This window comes from Paramacrobiotus metropolitanus, unplaced genomic scaffold (genome assembly GCF_019649055.1).
Source record: "Paramacrobiotus metropolitanus isolate TYO unplaced genomic scaffold, Prichtersi_v1.0 Parri_scaffold0000083, whole genome shotgun sequence".
Taxonomy (NCBI): domain Eukaryota; kingdom Metazoa; phylum Tardigrada; class Eutardigrada; order Parachela; family Macrobiotidae; genus Paramacrobiotus; species Paramacrobiotus metropolitanus.
Window position 1 is genome coordinate 347707 of NW_026570303.1, and position 17528 is coordinate 365234.

Consider the following 17528-nt stretch of genomic DNA (forward strand, 5'->3'; position numbering starts at 1 on the left):
ACCCTGCGTTACAGCAGCACCGGTAAAGTAAAAAACCTAGCATCCTTACAATTATTATAATTACCGGAATGGCAACTTTATTTTGTTGGGAGATGTTGCTTTAATTTATTTTATTGCGTCAGCACTCGTACCGGTATTTCTCCCCGCAGTATACGGTAGGTACCGGTATTTCTCTCCGCAGTACAGGCACGCTCCGTACACAGATTGTATTACAGTTTTTAGTCAACGAATCCGAAACACCATCATACAACAATAACAGCAAAAAAACGTATATTTTGTTTATAATTGTGACCGCCTCAAGGTTCAACTGATTTCGCCAAGATACGGCACTAAATACAGTTTTGCCATGATAAGGCACTACCTACGGAAGGGGAATTTACTTTCAGCCGTTGACGGATCCATGTTTATGCAGTGCACTAGATGTATGTTCTTCATGTCTTCCACCAGCACATTTACGACAAATTCGCCTCCACACATCTCTACCAATTCCGTCTTTACACTGCCTTGAATGTCCGCTACAACCATTTCAAGAAACCTACAACGAACCACAAAAAAACACCAGATCAGAACTCTTGCTTAATTCAGTAATATCATCAACTGTATCTGTATACGATATCTGCTGTTACAGCAACCAAACGGATTCATTTGATGTGTCATTCGCATGAACATCACAGCTTCTACGAATGCACGTACTGGCACAAATTACGGTGTGCCGCCACAACATCCGGTGAGATATCCTCGAAATGATTTAAATCCGAGTGCAAAATCCTTTGCGCAAAGTACGAGTTGAACCAATCGTATACTAGCTTTGGAGACAGCTGCGAGTGCTGTCCAGTGCAATCACTCATGGCACGGGCAAAGGGAAAAGAGCCATTTGGCAGCTGACACAGTTTGCTAAAAGCAATGAGGAATTCGGCATGGAACCATCCCTGTGACGCCTTCTTCATTTTCTGATGGTCAAAAATATCAGAGCAAAATAAGTTCACCGACCGAAAGCACATTCCCGACTCCAGTAGCCCTCTACAAGAAAACAAATAAATTGTGAGTTTGAAGGGCACGAGCGCCTGCTAGCCGATTCGTAATAATATTCGTATTACCCGCAAAAAAATTGGGCTGCTTGACGTTGCGAAGCCAGGTATTCCGGCGACAGCGGCCATGACACTGTCTCGGTAAAACTGAACCGTTTGAAGGCGTGGGCGGAAGGGCCATCATAAAGCCGGCAGCTGGCCAGCAGATCTTCACAGAAAGCTATATCGACATCAGATACAACGGGATAAATTATGGAAGGTATGCAGAATAGTGCAACCACGAGGATGAGATGGCTCCACATGTTTGATACCACTCTAATTCGGTTTCCACGGATTACGCACAGATCACTACCGCGTAGACCTGAAGATTACTGAACGTGGAAAGTGTATTCAATACGGTAGAGGTGCATACTATTCTGTATATTGAATATTGGCTTGCCTGTGTAAGTGTTAATGTACGCGCAAGTACTCTGTACACAAGATTATCAGTCGGACAAAATCCTGTAGAGAGGAAGACACAGGCCTTGAGAACGGCAGCGCAGCATGTTCGCGCTTAGGCATCCAGGGTTTCTGCTTAAGCATGTTTAGAAAGTGATAACAATCAACAAGCTATTATTTTCGGTTATGATCATCGGCATATTGTAATTGTTTGTTTAGATTGTTATCGATTATCTGTACGGTACATTGCCCTTCTCGACGATTCTGCAAGTTTGCACATTGCGAAAGTGCAGCTGAACAGACTGCATGTACCAGACCTGTGCATTGTATAGCTATGTACTCGTAGCTTTAACAGTTTAACTGGATGCGAGTTAGGTACAAACATTTTCGAATTAGTGAGTCACAACATAACTCTGAAACAAAACTCGCTAGTCGAAAAGCCGTCAGAAAGCTTACTTTCCATTCTCCAGTCTGGAACGTAATTTTCAAAAAAATAATCGATATTCAACATCGTTGCGTAACGGGTGGTAAAACTCAAAACTTGGTTTACTTGCATAAATTCAGTAACATGGTGTAACTTGCTTAATCCTTGTAACTAACTGTAACGGTTGAAAGTTACGAGTACTGGCAACTTTGCGGTGTCAGTAATTAAGTTTTCCGAAAGCCCTATGCGTCCCAAAAACTGCAGTTGAAATTTTTTTGTTTCATTATTTACCCCTTTTTCTTACTCCTTTTAATATGAAAATTTATTATACGGCCGCAATCTAGTTGTGAAACGTTTTCCATTGTTTTGAGTTTCCGCGAAATCTTATGCGGTAAGATTAGTACGCGCATTTTACATTCAAGCTACAGCTATTAATGGCGCACCCATCTAAGCGAAGTTTAACTCGTACATTTCGTTTTACGCGAATTTCATCAGTTTCCTTTGCAATTGCTGTCTCGTTGCTGATAATTTACTGGGATTAGCTTTTTTGTATTTATTTGGGCATCGCTTCCGAAGCGGCTCGGTAACTCCTAAACTAGACTACCTGGGTCCTGCATCGGTATGGGCCCATACGTAACAAATGACGCAGCGGCAGCTCACCCTTATAAATTAAATGTGATTAAAAATTCTCTTTCTCCGGGATCTCCGGGATTCGATTCGATTTCTCTGGGATTACAGAATACTGGTTGTAGATTTTATAAAGGTAAATACTCCGGTTGTCAGAATAATCGTTAGTAATGTAGAAAGGTCAACGGAGTTTTTTATTTTTGTCAAACACAACCAACAAATCTTTTCCTTTTTCCGCGATGACCATAAAATCAATCAAACCGTTTAAACTTTGCAATATGCATGCGCATATTTGAAGCCAAACTTTTGAGGCCATATGCTTTTTGAAGCCAAAACGCCTTGCTAAATAACAGACATCCAGTGCTGAAAAAACTTAAACAACCAAACAAATTTTGTTTAATCTCGTAACTTGCCAGATATTCACACTCACAGTATTTGAAGTCTTGAAGCTCCATTTTATCATAAATTCAAATGGTAAATCCTACTAGTACCGACCGGTATTCACTATTCTGACGCAAAGATAAGCCCTCACCTAACTGTGCTGAATTTCCAAACCCATCTTCATGCGTCACATAAAAAGTTTCTGTCGAACAAAACCTAATCACTACACGTGCAATCACTACGGATTAGCGTTTCCTTTATTTGAAAAGCTGTGACCTTTGACGCAAAACTCTAAATTATCGCAGAGCGCACTGTCAAAAATGGTCAACGCCTTCTTACCTCCACACCAACCGGCAGCAGTGTATCCGCAACGACTGACCGTTTGTATCTCCATGCCATTGATCGCTGCCGACAACGGTGCGCTGCTCGTGGAGATACTCGTAACCATGAATATGATTCAGAGAAGTCTGGCTGCCATGTCCATTTCCAATCTGCCCATGTAGCTATCACTACTACGAATATCCATTCGTTATCATTGTCCGGCCGCATACGTTTTCCTCTTCCTCGTCATGATCACCGATAGCTTGGTGGTGGTTCAATATCATCCGGTTTGGTATGGAAAAGAATAAGAGCGACCATGTAAAGGAAGAATGCGCAGTTGCTGGCCAATGAGACAAATCCGGTATTAAAAATGACCAAAGTTGTTTCGCGTCTCTGTTACAACAGCCTTTTCATAGTTTGCAGATTTTCTTTGACTGGTTGCAAATTTTCTTACTAGCCTTGAGTGTAGACTTCAGGCAAGCGTTCTAGAAGATTCGGAGAAAATTCTCACATCCATGAAGTTACCAAGCCGGGTGTCGAAAGGTAGCAACTGCAATCCGGCACCTAAAAATGCCAGATTTCTAATTGCGATTATAAAGTCATGCTTAGAAATACCTGTTGCACTGTTTGATTCCACACCTCGACCCTGTAATGTTGGTGTCCAATAACCATTCATTTCGGAAACCATTCAATCCGGAAGCCGTATGTTTCAAATCTCGATACTGTGTTCCATATACGAGCAATCTTAATCGATGTTTTTTGTGGGAAACGGCTACTGTCACCCCCTTTTACCCCTTTTTGACTATTTTTACACCTTACTACACGCCTTTTTGGCTATTGCCACCACCTTGCAATTTATTCTTACAATTTCGCCACCAGCGGCTCTTTTTCAATTATATTTCTGCCACCACCGCCAGGAAAGGCACCAAAAGAACCTATTGACACTTACTGTCACCTGATTACTGATTAATGGACTGCTGGGAATGTATTCCAGCCATTTTCGAAACAAAGCAGAAAACATTAAATTAACTGAATGAAACGTTGACAGACCGGTTTAGCTGAATTTTGCAGCACCAGTTAGCAGAAGTATCAAAAATTCTTCACTCGCTGAAATACCACTGCCCGCCACGCCCCACTCTTTAAAGGTTACGTGCACTTGGAGTGGCACGTCAAATACTGATATCATATAGACATATTTATCGTATAATGAAAAATATATAAATCGAATGCATTCATCATAATTATTCATCGTAAAATTATTTTGATGATTTGGAAGCTGTAGTACGTATAGTGGGATTAGTGGCTACTGTGACTGTAAAATGTACTGTATTACATATACTCTTACATTTAAGCAAGAAATTAATCACCTAACTTGTACATTCATTTTAGGTTCTTTCTGATAATGTAAAATACTTCGCACTCTTACAATTACTGCAATTACTGAGATGTCAGCTTTATTTTGCTTCAAGAAGATGCATTAATTTACTTTATTATGTCAGTATCTGTGTTTTTCTCTTAAGTGCAAGTACACTCCGAACACAATGTCTAATACAGTTTCAATCGACGGATCGGACATACCATCACCATAATGCAGTTTATTCATGTTTTGCGCTTGTGATTGTCTCGAGGTTCCACTGATTTCGGCATGGTACGGCACTACATACGCCAGACGGATTTACTTTGAGCAGTAGTCGGGTCCATGTTTATGCAGTGCAGTAGATGTATGTTCTTTATCTCTTCCACCAGCACATTTACGACAAATTCGTTTCCGCACATCTCCACTAATTCCTTCTTTACGCTGCCTTGGATGTCTGCTGCAACCATTTCAAGAAACCTACAACGAACAAAAAAAAACCAGATCAGTATGCATGCTAAAATCCATGATATCATCTGTTTAATTTATGATGTCTGCTGTTGCAGCAACCAAACGGTCCAAACCAAACCAAACCAAATAGATTCATTGGACGTGACATTTGCATGAATATTAAATTTTCAGCTTTACTAGTGCATGTACCGGCACAAATTACGATGAGCCGCCGCAGGATCCGGTGAGATATCCTCGAAATGATTTAAATCCGAGTGCAAAATCCTCTTCGCAAAGTACGAATTGAACGACTCGTACACTAACACTGGAGACTGTTGTCCAGTGCAGTCGCTCATGGCACGAGCAAGGGGTAAAGAACCATTTGGCAGTTGACACAATTTACTGAAAGCAATGAGGAATTCGGCGTGGAACCATCCCTGTGACGCCTTTTTCACTTTCAGTTGTTCAAAAATAGTAGGGCACATGGCATTCACTGCCCGAAAGCACATTCCCGATTCCACGAGCCCTCTACAAAAATAAAATGAATTTATATGAGTAAGAGGAGCACAAATGACTGTTAGCCGATTAGTAATTTTAATACTATTTTATAATAAAGTATTACCCGCAAAAGTATTCGGCTGTTTGACGCTGAGAAGCCAGGTATTCGAGTGATAACGGCCATGGCACCGTTCTCGTAAAATTGAACTGACGGGAGGCATGGGCAGCAGGGCCATCGTAAAGCCGGCAACTGGCTAGCAGGTCTTCGCAGAATGCTGTATCAATAGGAAGTCGCTTAACAGACGCAACGGGATGAATTATGGACGGGATGCATATTACTGCAACCACCAAGATCATAAGGCTCCGCATGTTGGATGACACCCTGGTTCAGTTGAAACGGCAGAGTTTACAACCGCGAAATCCTGAAGACAACTGAATGTGGGAAAAGAGCGCGTAGACTGTATTTTGTACGGCAAAGTGCATACTAAATATAAATATATCTATATACTGCATACTGTCTGTGTTAATGTACCGCATAAGTACATAAAACTCAGTCGGCACTATAGAGACGGAGACGCAGGCGCTCGAGAACGGAAACACAGCATGGTCGCGCTTCGGCATCCAGGGTTTCTGGTTAAGCACATTTAAAAATTGATAAAAATCAACATACTGTTATTCTCGGTGATGATTATAATCGGCACATTGTTATTTTTGGTGTGGATTATTATCGCCCATCTGCATGTTTCTCTTCTCGGCGACTCTGTATACATTTCCAAGGAGCACGTGAACAGAGTCAACAGACTCAAACTATATGTACCAGACGTGCGCAGTTATTTTTAACTAACACGAGTTATTTTCAGATTACTGAGTTGCACGTAACTCGGAAGCGAAACTCGCTAGAAAAATGTTTGACTAGAACGTAACTCTAAAAAAAACAACCGATATTGTACTGATAAATAAGCGCTTCTGCTACATAGTACGTTACTGTGTGAATCGCTCAATCACTGTGACATCTTCTGCATAGCGCCAATAAGCATAGGAAACAGATGTCCTATGTGAAAATAGTTCACAACAACTGCATAAACACGTAATCATACTTGTTTGCGCCGGTCAGTGCTACTATACACGGCACATAGCATTTCATGGTAGCGTAACTCACGGTACACCTTAAAGCTCGGTTTACGTGCAGGTGGTGTAACTCGCTCGCTCCTTGTATCGTAATTAACTCTAGCGGTGGTACAATTACAGTACTAACATTAATTAATTTAATAATCATGCTAATTTTTAATCCTAACTATCAAGAAATGCGCCCTTGCAGTTTTGTTAATTGTATTACGACTGCCAATAGTCATTTTAAAATTCGCATCCCTGTGCGGCTGTGCCGCTCGTAAACTGCACAGGCCTGTCTGTTATATCCAGCTAGGCAGCTACACAACTTTGAGTCCTCGCAATTGTTGCAATCGCTCACTTGCGATTGCTGCTCACTTGCGATTGCTGCTCACTTGCGATTGCTGCTCCGAGCTGGCTGACCGAGTTGCTGTGTAAATGACCATCGCGTTATACAGCGGTTTTCCCATAAAACTGGCGTTTTCCTCGTGAAAATTGCCGTATTCCAGTCCATATAGTTACGGAACCCTTATTTTTGTCACCAACAACAACACCCTGATTAATATTTGCCACCATGGGCGATTCCTTTCGGACCGCACCTTTTCCAACCCGGCAAGAAGAACGGCTTAAGCAGTATGTACAGGACGTGATCTACGGTTCCGCTAAAATTGATATTAATTTAATTATTTCTACTAATACTTCTCGCTCAAAAATTCTTCCACCTAATATGTCTAAACTTCACCAGTCCGCACCGGTTCGCTACCAATCTTTCCTTAACGATTTCTGTAATCAACTTCAGTCTGCATGTGATCTTGGAATTTGGGCTCCGCATGAAATTTTGGAAATTTTACCATGGGGTATATCTCAGTATGCGTTAACAATTCTACAGTGCCAGCAGTCTAAAGGAAAATATTTTAGTAAGAATACCAGAAATGCGATTCCGGCAGCTTTAATTAGGGAAAGGGAAATGGTATCGTCGGAGATTAATAAGCTTAAAAGAAATCAGCGTAGGAAGAGGGCTAGTCATAGGGAAGTTTTAGTTGATTATGCCGAACGTCTGCGTAGCTTAAAAGCTATTAGAAAAACCCTGTCGGCAAAAATTTCTCAGCTTCATTTAACAGCCGAACGTAAAGAAAACGATAGTTGGTTTAACAAAAAAATGTGGAATTTTATCGATGCCAAATTAAAGGCCGGATGCAACGCTCCTGCGGACGCTCTTAAAATGTGTGATATTGAAAATTATTTTGAAAGTGTTTGTAATCCTAAAAATCTTGACCCGCTTAATCTTGCCTGGATAAACAAGCTTAAACAAAAAGAAATTAATTCCGATTTTGATATATCTGAAATTTTGCCGTGTGACATTAAAACGATCCTGTCACAGAAAGATTCCACTGCTGGATCCGGGTTAGACGGCATTAATTATTCGTTTTTGAAACAATACCCGGTTGTGCATGCCTTTTTAGCTAATATGTTTAACAGGATTTTGAAATCCGGTATTGCGTGCAGCTCTTGGAAGACAGGTAAGACAGTTCTTTTGTTCAAAAAAGGTGATTTTTCCTCTCCAGCTAATTATCGACCAATAACTCTTACCAGTTGTATTGGCAAGCTTTTTCACTCTGTAATATCTAAGCGGATAATGTCGTATTGTATTAAAAACGGCATTATTGATACCAGTGTACAGAAGGGATTTATCGAAGCAACGAACGGATGCGGCGAACATTCTCTTAAATTGTTGAAATTGATTGAACAGCAGCGCACAAAAGGATGCACTATGCACGTTGCATGGTTGGATGTCGCTAATGCGTACGGGTCGGTCAGAAAAGAGGTTTTGCTAGCTGCGTTGCGCCGGTACAATATTCCAGATTATATAATTAATTATATTGACAATTATTATACTGGGTTAACGATTAAAAGTTTTCATAATGAGTCATTTTCTAAAAATATACCGTTTAACATTGGTGTTTTTCAAGGCGATACAATGAGTTGCGCTTTGTTCTTGGTTGTTTTTAACGCGATTTTGGAATTTTTGAAAGAAAATAAAAAATGTGGCGTTGCTTTTGATTCGTTGCCAAATGAAAAAATCGTGGATTTAGCTTTTGCGGATGACCTTACTTTAATTACGAATAATAAAACGAGTATGAGCCGACTACTGCGTGATGTGAACAACCGTATGAACTGGATTGGCTTTAAGCTGCAGCCGGCTAAATGTCGGTGTTTTTCACTTTCCAGAGGCGTTTCTGTTGCAACCGACTTTGCGATTAACGGGGAAAAAATCGAGGATATTAGTTCTGACCCAATGAAATTTCTAGGTGTTCATGTTTTTAATAAAAACCAGCGGGCTAACAGTGGTAATTTAGTTATTAAATCGCTTGATTCTTTATTAACGCGTGTGGATAATCTTAACTTACGGAGTGCGTTTAAAGTGAAAATTTATAAATGTTATGTTGTTTCGTGTATGCGGTTTGTACTCGCCATGCACGATTTGTCACCGCCTACAGTTAATGCCCTGGAATCGACGGTCAATAGATATTTGAAAAGATGGATAAAGGTAAATCCGTCTGCTAATTGCGATTTTTTCTATGTTTCTGATGGATGTGATCTTAAGTCTCTAAAGTCTGTGTATGCCCAAGCGCACGCTGGTTTTATTGCCGATGCTCTTTGCTCTTCTGACGATGTTGTTGTGCATCTGGCCAGTGAGAATATACAGGCGGCATGTGCTAATGAGCCTGCAATTGTGGACATTGTCCAGTCCTCTGTCGCTGCCGGCAGACAATGTGGAGCTAGCAAAGCGGCAATTCGTAAGGTCGTTAATAAGAAAGTGAGTCAGCACGCGTCAGCGCTGAAAGAAGACCGGCTACAATCACTGGTACAGCAGGGAGCGTGGAGGGAAGTTGTAAAGGCACAAATTGCCGATACTTTTTGGAAAAGCTGTTTGTTTGATCTCCCTGAGAAGGTGATTCGCTTTATGATAGAGGCTGCGCTTAACATTTCTCCTTCGTTCACTAATCTATTAAAGTGGGGCAAGACCGTATCTGCTGCATGTGATTTGTGTGGAGCGACTAAAGGCTCTCTTTGTCATATTCTTAATTGCTGTCCGATTTCACTTAATAGCCATCGTTACACCTGGCGTCATAATAGCATTCTGAAAGCTGTTTACGATTTCATGACCGGTGTGGCTGATCATAGAAAATGGGAAATTCTTTCTGATCTAAATCAGTCTAGCTACGATAACCACACTAGCACAATTCCTGTTAATGTTCTTTCTACCTCTCTGTGTCCGGACTTGTGTTGCATTAACCGCGCGGAGAAGCGCATTATTTTGGCAGAGGTGACTGTACCGTTTGATACGATCAACGGGTTTAACAATGCGGAAGCCAGAAAGCGAACTCGTTACGCGTCCCTCGTAAACGAACTTACGGGTGAAGGCTGGCACACCGACTACTACCACCTAGCCGTTGGATCACGAGGGATGATAGCCCGCCAAGCCATACACAATATCCTTAGTATGGCGACACTGATGCGAGCTCCTTCGAAAGTGATCGAGACTAAATCTCTGTTTTCTAACCTGGCTAAAGTTTCGATTAACTGCAGCTATGTTATCTTTTTAAATAAGTCTAGCAAAGATTGGACCGTTCCTTCTCTTGATCAACTGTTCACTGTCAGTACTCGCTGAGCCGTTCTGTTTTGCCGGTCGACCTCGGCACGGTCGCAAACGATGCCGTTTTTGCCCCAGATTGGTGTTGTTGGTGAATGACTGTACCGTTACATTTTACCTTTATTGCGATGAATGTAATTAATCTATGTAATATCACATTGTACAGTTGCATACGGAAGAGGCCAGTTTAACGTTGCTATGAATAAGTTTCCCTGACTTTCCTTTTTTCCCGAGTTTCTTTTCAGTATTATAAAATGAAAACTTTTGAAAATTACATCTAATCGTTAAATGTACTGTATGTTAGATAGGTAGCGGGTTTTTGGTCAGCCAGGGAAACTTAAACTTAAGCTTTAATTGAATTTATTTCGAATGACATAAGTGACATAAGCATATGATCGTATATTGGCTTCTCCCCACTTGCAACTATAAGACCATTTGAATGATGTACGAGTAAAAAGATGCAGACTTGCGCGCCTTCTGAAGTTAGAAGTATGGTTTCAATCGCAAGTAAAGGCTGTATTTTTTTTGCAGATTTGGAAAAGCCGTCTGCTCCAGAATTAGTTATCGCAGGTGAATCGCAATTAATCAATGTTAGCATAGTATAAGGTGTCACGATGACTCACATACATGAGGCCGCCACGTGCCCGTCAAGGTCAAACGCCAAGGACAATGCAGTCATAACTGCGTCATAATTACTCATTGTTACGTCATAATGACATCATAGGGATGACTCACGATCACATCCCAACCGGTCCCGATCCATATATAAAGAGCCTATCAAAGGCATTCAATTCAGTCCAGTACTCATTCGAGTTGTTTTCAGTCTACTGAATAGCTAGCTTATAATATACTGTAGTGGGCAATGGTCATTGATTAATAAAAGGTCATACACACCTGGTTGTTTTGGTTCGTTTGTAATTGATATTGGTAATGGTCATCGTTGACCTTTCATTAGGGCTCATATACACACAACACTGTAAGTCACACACAGGTAAAAGAACTCGTCACACCATTGTTGTGACAAATTGGCGTGAAGGATGAACCTGTTAGTGTGACCTTTGAATGGATTGAAGTTATATGTTATTGATTTATATTGGATTATTGTACTGGATTGCTGGGAAATTTATTAAGTGCACAATTATTAAATGAATTTTGTATAAGTTCTGGATTTGTCCTCGAGGAAATTTTTAATGCAAGCCCACTTGCGGCACAGGTATTGTAAAGTGGTCCTTTTGACCATAGGTCACTTTCATTACAGATAGTCGCAGACGACACAGGTATCTGTCTGTTGTTGTTACCTGGTCCGTAATAGCGCAGCCGCATACAGATAGTCGTATGATTTTGATTTGAGCCCGTGGTAAAGATGATTTTAATTGAGCCCGTGGTAAAGTGTGAAATATTTGAATTATTTTAATAGTTTCCATTTGATCTTATTGTAAAATTTAGTTTGTTTTAAGGTATTACTAAGCATGTAAAATTTAGTGAAAAGAAGACTATAAATCTATCTGAACGGAATAAATAAAAAACGAATTGATGAAGTGAAATAAGTTAAAAATTCCGAAAAAATTAGCACTTTGATTTATAAGTGTTCATTCTTTGAAACGATATTTCTTGTGATTGGTGTTACTTGGATAAAACAAAAAAGCAGTTTACTCATTACGTTCACGATTTGTTGACACCAATAATCAGTGCTTATATGATTCCACTGATGCGTAAACCCTGACACTGTGCGAGTCACCGCATAGTCGTATTATACGGGTTCGCTGGAGCGACCGCTTAGCCACACTAGTATAGAACGTCGTAACCGTGATCGATGCAAGCGAGCAAAGCATAAAATGGAAGAATTCCGTTTTACCTTAATATTACTGATATTGCTAACGGAAAAAATAACTGTTTAACTATGCTGGTATGAATTAGGTCATTACAATAATATTTTACGAAAAAATTGCAAAATTGTTTTATCGATTATGAACCAAACTGGCGCCTAAAAAACCGCAAGAACAGCGTAGTGTTTTAAAACATAGCGCAGTTGCCGAGCGCGTTTCAAACAGACTACGAAACCTCCCACCCCCATTAGTACCAGAGGAACAGATTAATAGTAAATACTGGAATCCTGGAGGCAACAGTAATTTAGAGAGGAAAAGAAACATTCCGGAAGTCAAAAGACCTTCAGATAGGATAAAAACCCCAAAAGTCTCCCCAGACACAAGCCTTGAAGAAAATCTGGAACGAAAATCTAGCGAGGACCTTATAAAAGTAGAAGAAAAGGAGGAGAATTTACACGAGACTGTGTTCATAGAGGACGTAGGTGAGGAAGAATCAGAAACAGAAAATCTTGAAGAGAATAAGTTGAAGGATAAAGAGGAGGATTTAGACTACGAAAATTTATCTTTAATTCAAAATAAAGTGGAAGACGACGATTTCAACGGTCAGGAAGAACTACAAAGAATGGCAGAGGGACCGAAGATTAAATTGCCCCCTCCGTTCTCAGCCGCTCCACACCAGGACGCGGAAACTTGGCTAGAATCTTACCTTAGATGTGCCGAGTCGTATGCGTGGGACGACGCCACAAAAGCAAGAAGATTTCCTGAAGTTTTAGCCGGTACCGCAAGAAAATGGATCAAAAATCGTCCACCTAATGGTGCAGCCGAATGGGATGCAGTAGAAACAGAATTTCTTAAAACTTTTGGAAAAGTCGGCACACCAGAGCAAGCCATCGATATGTTGATATCGAGGCAACAAGGAAACGATGAGGACTTTCGGACGTATTACTTTTCCATCCTGGATTTATGCAAACATGCCGACGCAAATATGGATCAAACAGAAATAGGATATTTCATTTTAAAAGGAATGAAGGACAAGCAAACAGCGATGCAGTTACGCATCATGGGCAAGAAGACACCGGAAAACATTCTCCAAGTGGCCGAAGATTTGTATCCCGTAAAATACAGAACCCGAGAACAAAATTTGGAATCACCAGCAGTAACTTTAAGCCTGCCATTTGCAAATGTAGCCAAGAAGTGTTCCCCGCAAACCGATGCAATGGCGAAAAAAATTGACGACCTTTTAGAAACGATGAACAAAATTCTGAACGTGGAGTTTCCATTTGATCCGGCCAACAGAAGAACAAGAAACAACTATACCCAAACAGAACGTGAACTGGAACAATCAAATGATCGTGAAGCAAGCTGTTATCATTGCGATACAGAAAGGCCAATGCACAACGTCTATCATCTTGAATTCGGCATCGATCAGTCATATCAAAAAGTGTCGCAGGCAAAAGTCCGTACCCCATAGTAAAAAAAAATATTTCGAAATAGTGAACGAAGCAGAAAATATATTATAAAATGCACCGTAGAACGAAAAGCAATAATTGTTAGTATATTCGTACCGTATAGTAAGAAAAGTTTTGAGCTTCAGTTTATTTTGTAAAAGACGTATGTATATACGTCTTCACTGTTGTTTTGTAATGATCTTGGGAATTCGAAAATTTATTTTCTGTATTTATTTTTGTTATTTATGACAACTGTACAATATTTGGATTTGAAATAGTGTATTGTATTCGTGGAAAGAGCGATGGTTGAGAAGCTTCTATATATTGATGAGCATATACCTTATCTGTTTTTATTTTTATATGGCAAACTTGCAGCTCGGTTTTCAGAACTTATCTTTCTTGAATTACTGGTCTGCCATGATGACTTAAAATTCGCAATCTTTTGATAGGAATATTTTAATTGTTATGTTTTTTGTATCTAAGTCTTCTTTGTGTTTTGTTTTTGTAACAGCGCAATTTTTATCGTGTGAGCATTGTTTGTATGTGTTTGTTAACTTTACTTTTACCATAATATTTCTGCAAACCACCCCATTGCCACGATCGGAATGAATGGATTGTACGGATAACCTAAAGAATTGCGGAATAAAAATAATAATTTGTATTATTATGGAGTTATGTTTGAATTCTGTTTATCTATTTTCTAACCTATTATTCTTTAATTAACATTTCAAACTAGTTTTATTGAGCCCACTGCAATCTCTCTTAATCTCTTTTTATATGTCGTATAGTAACCGTATTTTTCTAGTCTATTTGTTAAATCTTCAAAGCCATTCTCAAATCCCGTTTTGTTCGCCAGAGACGGCGAATTTCAAAGAGGAGGATTGTCACGATGACTCACATACATGAGGCCGCCACGTGCCCGTCAAGGTCAAACGCCAAGGACAATGCAGTCATAACTGCGTCATAATTACTCATTGTTACGTCATAATGACATCATAGGGATGACTCACGATCACATCCCAACCGGTCCCGATCCATATATAAAGAGCCTATCAAAGGCATTCAATTCAGTCCAGTACTCATTCGAGTTGTTTTCAGTCTACTGAATAGCTAGCTTATAATATACTGTAGTGGGCAATGGTCATTGATTAATAAAAGGTCATACACACCTGGTTGTTTTGGTTCGTTTGTAATTGATATTGATAATGGTCATCGTTGACCTTTCATTAGGGCTCATATACACACAACACTGTAAGTCACACACAGGTAAAAGAACTCGTCACACCATTGTTGTGACAAAGGCACTAAAAGCTGTGCGCGTTTGCTTTACTAGGTGACTAGGTCCAAAGGCCAGAAAAAAGAATTCTTTTGATTTAGTGAGAAAGACAGCGCAAAGAGAACGAGTACAGCAAGAAAACCGTTTGCAACAGCCGCTAAAATTTTAAAGAATCAAGGCTCCTAATTACGCATTTTAAGGGCAGAAAAATGAAAACAACTGGCAGTCGGTCAGCCTTGACTGCAAATATTTGCAGCAACAGGAATATGGCACTTACGACCAAGACACAATTCCAGCAATCTAAATACCTGTCCGATGGTCACAGCGGCATATGTCGCAATCTGGCATAAAAGACTATTCGTAACATTCCCCAGATGCAAATCCGCTGGTGTAGTTATTGGCTTACAAGAATAACCGCTCCGCTAACTGGTACTTACAATGAGATGTTTATATAATTTGGTAAAAGTACGACCAAACAACCCTCTAAATATCAAAAATGGTTTGACTGTGACTATCTGGAGGCCTACAAAAATTAATAATTCTAGATCGTCTAGACCCACCAGTTCAACAGATCATCGACCCAACCCGTTTTATAAACAGTTTGCAGCTGATTTTGGAGCATTGATATAAATAACACAAGCCGTCACACCACAAACTGGCCTCCAAGTCTTTAACCAGTTGCGAACATTTAGCAACATGATAAAAATAATCGCCTGGGAAAGGAATGCTTATAGAAAGATACCAGATATTCTATAGGTTGACCGTTTGCACAAAATTAATATCGTCTACAATTCTCCCCGTCGTGGAGGGAACTGGAAATATTTTCCTGGTTTGCGTATGTTTTTAAATTACTGCAGTATTCGATCGCTATGTGGCTTGAGTCTCTCGACTGGATATTTCTTATAAACGCAAAGTCCAACTTGAGCTTTGAGCAATATTTTCGAAAAGAAAGATTAATTTTATCAAAATCTCACCCATATCCTTCTCTTGAATTGCAATAACTCAATGCACAGGGCACTGGTGTTGGCTGTATTGCCTTATAACGAGGACAAGCATAGTGGTTCTCGAAAGGGCACCTTTGTGACGCATGGCAACGTATGACAATGTCGTACTAGTGACCGATGTTAGATTTCATTACGTTTTTGTATTTAGCATTTTAGTTGCAATTTATTTAAAGAGCACGACGCTCAAGTCGTGACAACTTTATTATGCTGCGTGACAATAATTATTATAAGCTGTATTAATACGTACTTATAAACATTTCTTAAAAGCCGGCACAAAACTACCCAAAAGTGTCGAAAATTAGCAACTGTAACGTAACACTGCAACTTGAACCTGTAAAATTTTTTGCCTTGCGCATACGCTTTCGCCTGTACCCTGCGACTTACATGTTAGACATTCCTTTGTAGTACTGTTTGATTCTATACCTCGACGTTGCAATGTTTTGGGTCTGTGCTTTAGAATTTCAAGTGTTCTGCATCAAAAACATACCTACCAAGTATCAACTGAGACAAAACTTCTTTCTGCATTTCTACTTTCAAGAAACCCTGGAGTACATGACAGTGGTCATGGAGGTATGTAACACACTATCTGGGCGACAAAACTAGCAAAAAACTAAACATTACAACAGCAAGAGCTCGTTAAAACTTTTGCGCTCCTTTGGGGGTCGATAAATCAGTCTGCAAGCTAACTGATCGCAGGCCCCAAAGCCGCGCGTTACATATCCATTTATTTGTTAAATTTTGGCTATAGCCCATCCACATAATAGAAAAACCTTGAAGACAATACTTTCAATGATTCAAAAGTGTTACTTTTCCAAATGATCTAACACCTTGTGCGCAGGTGATCGAATCGGACAGTGGAATTGATCGGTTTGTGAACGAACCGAAGTCGAGCAGTTCCGGCCACTCGTGTTGTGTGTGCAATAGGCGTGCATGCAAAAGCCTGTCAGCCAAAAACGAAGTCCCAACTCCCACACGTACACGTCACCATCGACTTTAATTCCGTCTATGGTTTAATCAAATATCGCACAAACCATCCCTACATAGATCTTCTTGATCAACCCAAAACAGAACACTAATGAAAATTTGATACACAATGGTACCGTGGGCCCGACCCATCCTGTTTACATGTTCTTATATAAGATTTCTTAGCCCATACCATCCGTTGCTCTGACACCTTGCCAAAACAAGCCTAAATTTTTAAATGCGGAATGTTTCACAGCTCGGGGCATTATTGCTTGCGGTGCAAAATACATTTTGTGGCTTATATTATGTATACTCTGTACTTCTATACTAACTGCGTAGGACCACAACCTAGGGTAGAGCTGAGGACCAAGATCGACTGACTTGCGATACTGCAGTTTGCCTGATTTTCTATAACAACGTTTGCTTCGTGAGAATCAGAAATTACATGTAGTATTACAAGCTACAGAAACACTTTATGTCTGGATTTATATATTCTGCACAATAATACGAATAGTTTCGTATGTAGATGTGGATCGACTTTTGATCTTACGTTAATACACGTTGGTATACCATTTTTATTAAACTCACACGGAATACAAATATGTGAAAAAATTTATATAATAATTCTTGCATTTTATAAGATAATTCACTTAAAGGTCCTTTAAATCTTTACTCGCTTGGTGTTAGACAGAAGTCACAGAACGGACAACGTCTGATATCTATTCTTC

The 17528-nt window shown here is 39.9% G+C and overlaps 2 protein-coding genes across 2 annotated transcripts; one reads left to right on the forward strand and one right to left on the reverse strand.

The window, feature by feature from the left end:
- Window positions 1-123: 123 nt before the first annotated feature.
- LOC129595847 (uncharacterized) lies at window positions 124-15379 on the reverse strand. The gene is made up of 9 exons (XM_055492978.1): window positions 15142-15379; window positions 5646-6151; window positions 5234-5551; window positions 3835-5053; window positions 3674-3783; window positions 3238-3612; window positions 1098-1389; window positions 694-1020; window positions 124-535 (listed from the first exon to the last, which is right to left on the reverse strand). Exons 6-9 carry the CDS (start codon window positions 3344-3346, stop codon window positions 358-360), a joined length of 906 nt encoding a protein of 301 aa, XP_055348953.1. The 5' UTR covers window positions 3347-3612; window positions 3674-3783; window positions 3835-5053; window positions 5234-5551; window positions 5646-6151; window positions 15142-15379; the 3' UTR covers window positions 124-357.
- Window positions 6691-10792, forward strand: LOC129595846 (uncharacterized). The gene is made up of 2 exons (XM_055492976.1): window positions 6691-7261; window positions 8108-10792. Exons 1-2 carry the CDS (start codon window positions 7203-7205, stop codon window positions 10299-10301), a joined length of 2253 nt encoding a protein of 750 aa, XP_055348951.1. The 5' UTR covers window positions 6691-7202; the 3' UTR covers window positions 10302-10792.
- Window positions 15380-17528: the final 2149 nt, after the last annotated feature.